The sequence below is a fragment of the Palaemon carinicauda genome, chromosome 17 (genome assembly GCF_036898095.1).
Source record: "Palaemon carinicauda isolate YSFRI2023 chromosome 17, ASM3689809v2, whole genome shotgun sequence".
Lineage (NCBI taxonomy): Eukaryota > Metazoa > Arthropoda > Malacostraca > Decapoda > Palaemonidae > Palaemon > Palaemon carinicauda.
In genome coordinates, this window is record NC_090741.1 from 14,624,269 (window position 1) to 14,626,183 (window position 1,915).

At 40.8% G+C, this 1,915-nt stretch overlaps 1 protein-coding gene across 1 annotated transcript in view; it reads left to right on the plus strand.

Annotated features, from left to right (window-relative positions):
* Positions 1-707: 707 nt before the first annotated feature.
* LOC137656224 (SCAN domain-containing protein 3-like) overlaps positions 708-1,915 on the plus strand; it is a 1,330-nt gene continuing 122 nt past the window's right edge. The window contains exons 1-2 of the mRNA XM_068390394.1: positions 708-1,071; positions 1,637-1,915. The exon at positions 1,637-1,915 is cut by the window's right edge and continues 122 nt beyond it. Of these exons, the coding sequence (XP_068246495.1) occupies positions 708-1,071; positions 1,637-1,915 (643 nt within the window). The remainder of the gene's footprint in view (positions 1,072-1,636) is intronic.

Genomic DNA, 1,915 nt, shown 5'->3' on the forward strand with positions numbered 1-1,915 from the left:
TACTATACTAGTACTCCGAATCTCCGAATCTTTTACTATTACTACTAACACCACCACTACTACTACTACCACCTCCAACTCCACCACTACTATCACTTCCACCTCCACTACTACTACTACTACTACTACTACTACTACTACTACTACTGCTGCTGCTGCTGTTACTACCACTACTGTTATTGGTATTACTATTTCAAGTACTATTAAATTTTTGTTTTTTTGTTGTTTTCAGGTTGCTGTTCGTTATCAAGCGATAATGGCTAAAAGAAAGTACAAGGATGAATACCTTAACCTAGGTTTCACACATAACTCACCAGGGCGTACTTAAACCACAATGTGTTATTTGTCGGGAAGTTTTGAGCAACGAGTCCTTCAAACAGAATAAACTTAGATGACACTTAGAAGGAAAGCACAGTGGACTTGTCAACAAAGACCAAAGTTTCTTTGAAAGAGAAGAACAGAAACTGAAAAGGCAGAGACTAGATGCTCCTACCAACACAGCGGTTATGAGCGTGCAACAATCAACACTTGCTTCGTACCTCGTAGCTTGGAGAATTGCAAGAGCTAAAAAGGCACATACCATTGGCGTAGAATTGGTAAAGCCTGCAGCTCTTGATATGGTGCGGACAGTTTATGGGAAAGAATTTGCCAAGAAAATGTAACATGTTCCCCTGTCAAATGACACAGTCAAAAAACGAACCCAGAACATGTCACATGACATAAAAGACCAGGTGATTGCAGCAATAAAAAAGAGTGGGCACTTTAGTCTCCAGCTGGACGAGTCAACTGATGTTAGTGATGATGCCCAACTCATGACATACGTACGATATCAAGGTCCAGAAGATATGGAAGAAGAGTTTCTGTTTTGCCGGCCATTGCAAACCAGAACTACTGGAAAAAACCTTTTCATGAAGGTAGTTCCATCCTTCAAGGAAGAAGGACTTCTCTGGAGGCAGTGTTACAGTGTTTGTTGTGATGGAGCACCAGTAATGTTAGGAGCACGTCAGGGCTTCATCGCGCGTGTTAAGCAAGAAAATCCGAGTGTGGTGGTTGTTCACTGTCTACTTCACCGTAAAAATCTTGCTTCTCAGAAGCTATCACATGAGTTACAGGTGATGTAGGAAGTAACTCAGGTTGTTAATTTCATTAAAGCTAGGGCTCTGAACTCAAGATTATTCACTCAAATGTGCTCTGATTTTAGTTCTGAGCACATTTATCTGTTGTACCACTCTGAGGTTAGGTGGCTATCACAAGGAAAGGTGCTCCAACGACTGCTGGAATTGCGGACCGAGACTGAGCTATTTTTGACAGAAAAGAGTCATCCACTGGCCCACAAATTCTCAGAATCAAAATGGTTGATGCAAGTAGCTTATCTTGCAGATATGTTTACTGAGATAAATTCCTTGAACATTTCAATGCAAGGTCGTGATCAGACATTGGTTGGGCTTTCTGAGAAGCTATGAGTATTCAAAGGAAAACTGAAGTTGTGGATGAATAAAATCAAATCTGGAAAGACTGCATAGCTTCTACCTTTTAACTTACTTCTGGAGGATGAATGATTTTCTCTCATCCAAGTCCAAGGCATTATTGAAGGACATATATCCAAGCTAATTAGAGTTTGATCATTACATTCCAGAAAATACGCTGAACTATAGTTGGGTAAGAAACCCTCTACACATTGAAGCTGAAGACTTGCCTGATGAAATTGCAAACATCAGCAAGCTACAGGAGGAGCTTATCGAGATCCAGAATGACGCAACATCTCATTACGATTTCAAAAGGTTAAAGGAATCACTGAGCTCATTTTGGATCAAAGTTCACAAAGAAAAGCCCAATCTTGGAGGTGAAGCCCTGAAAACGCTAATTCCCTTTGCTACAACCTTCCTTTGTGAGGCAGGATTTTCAGCCCTCACAG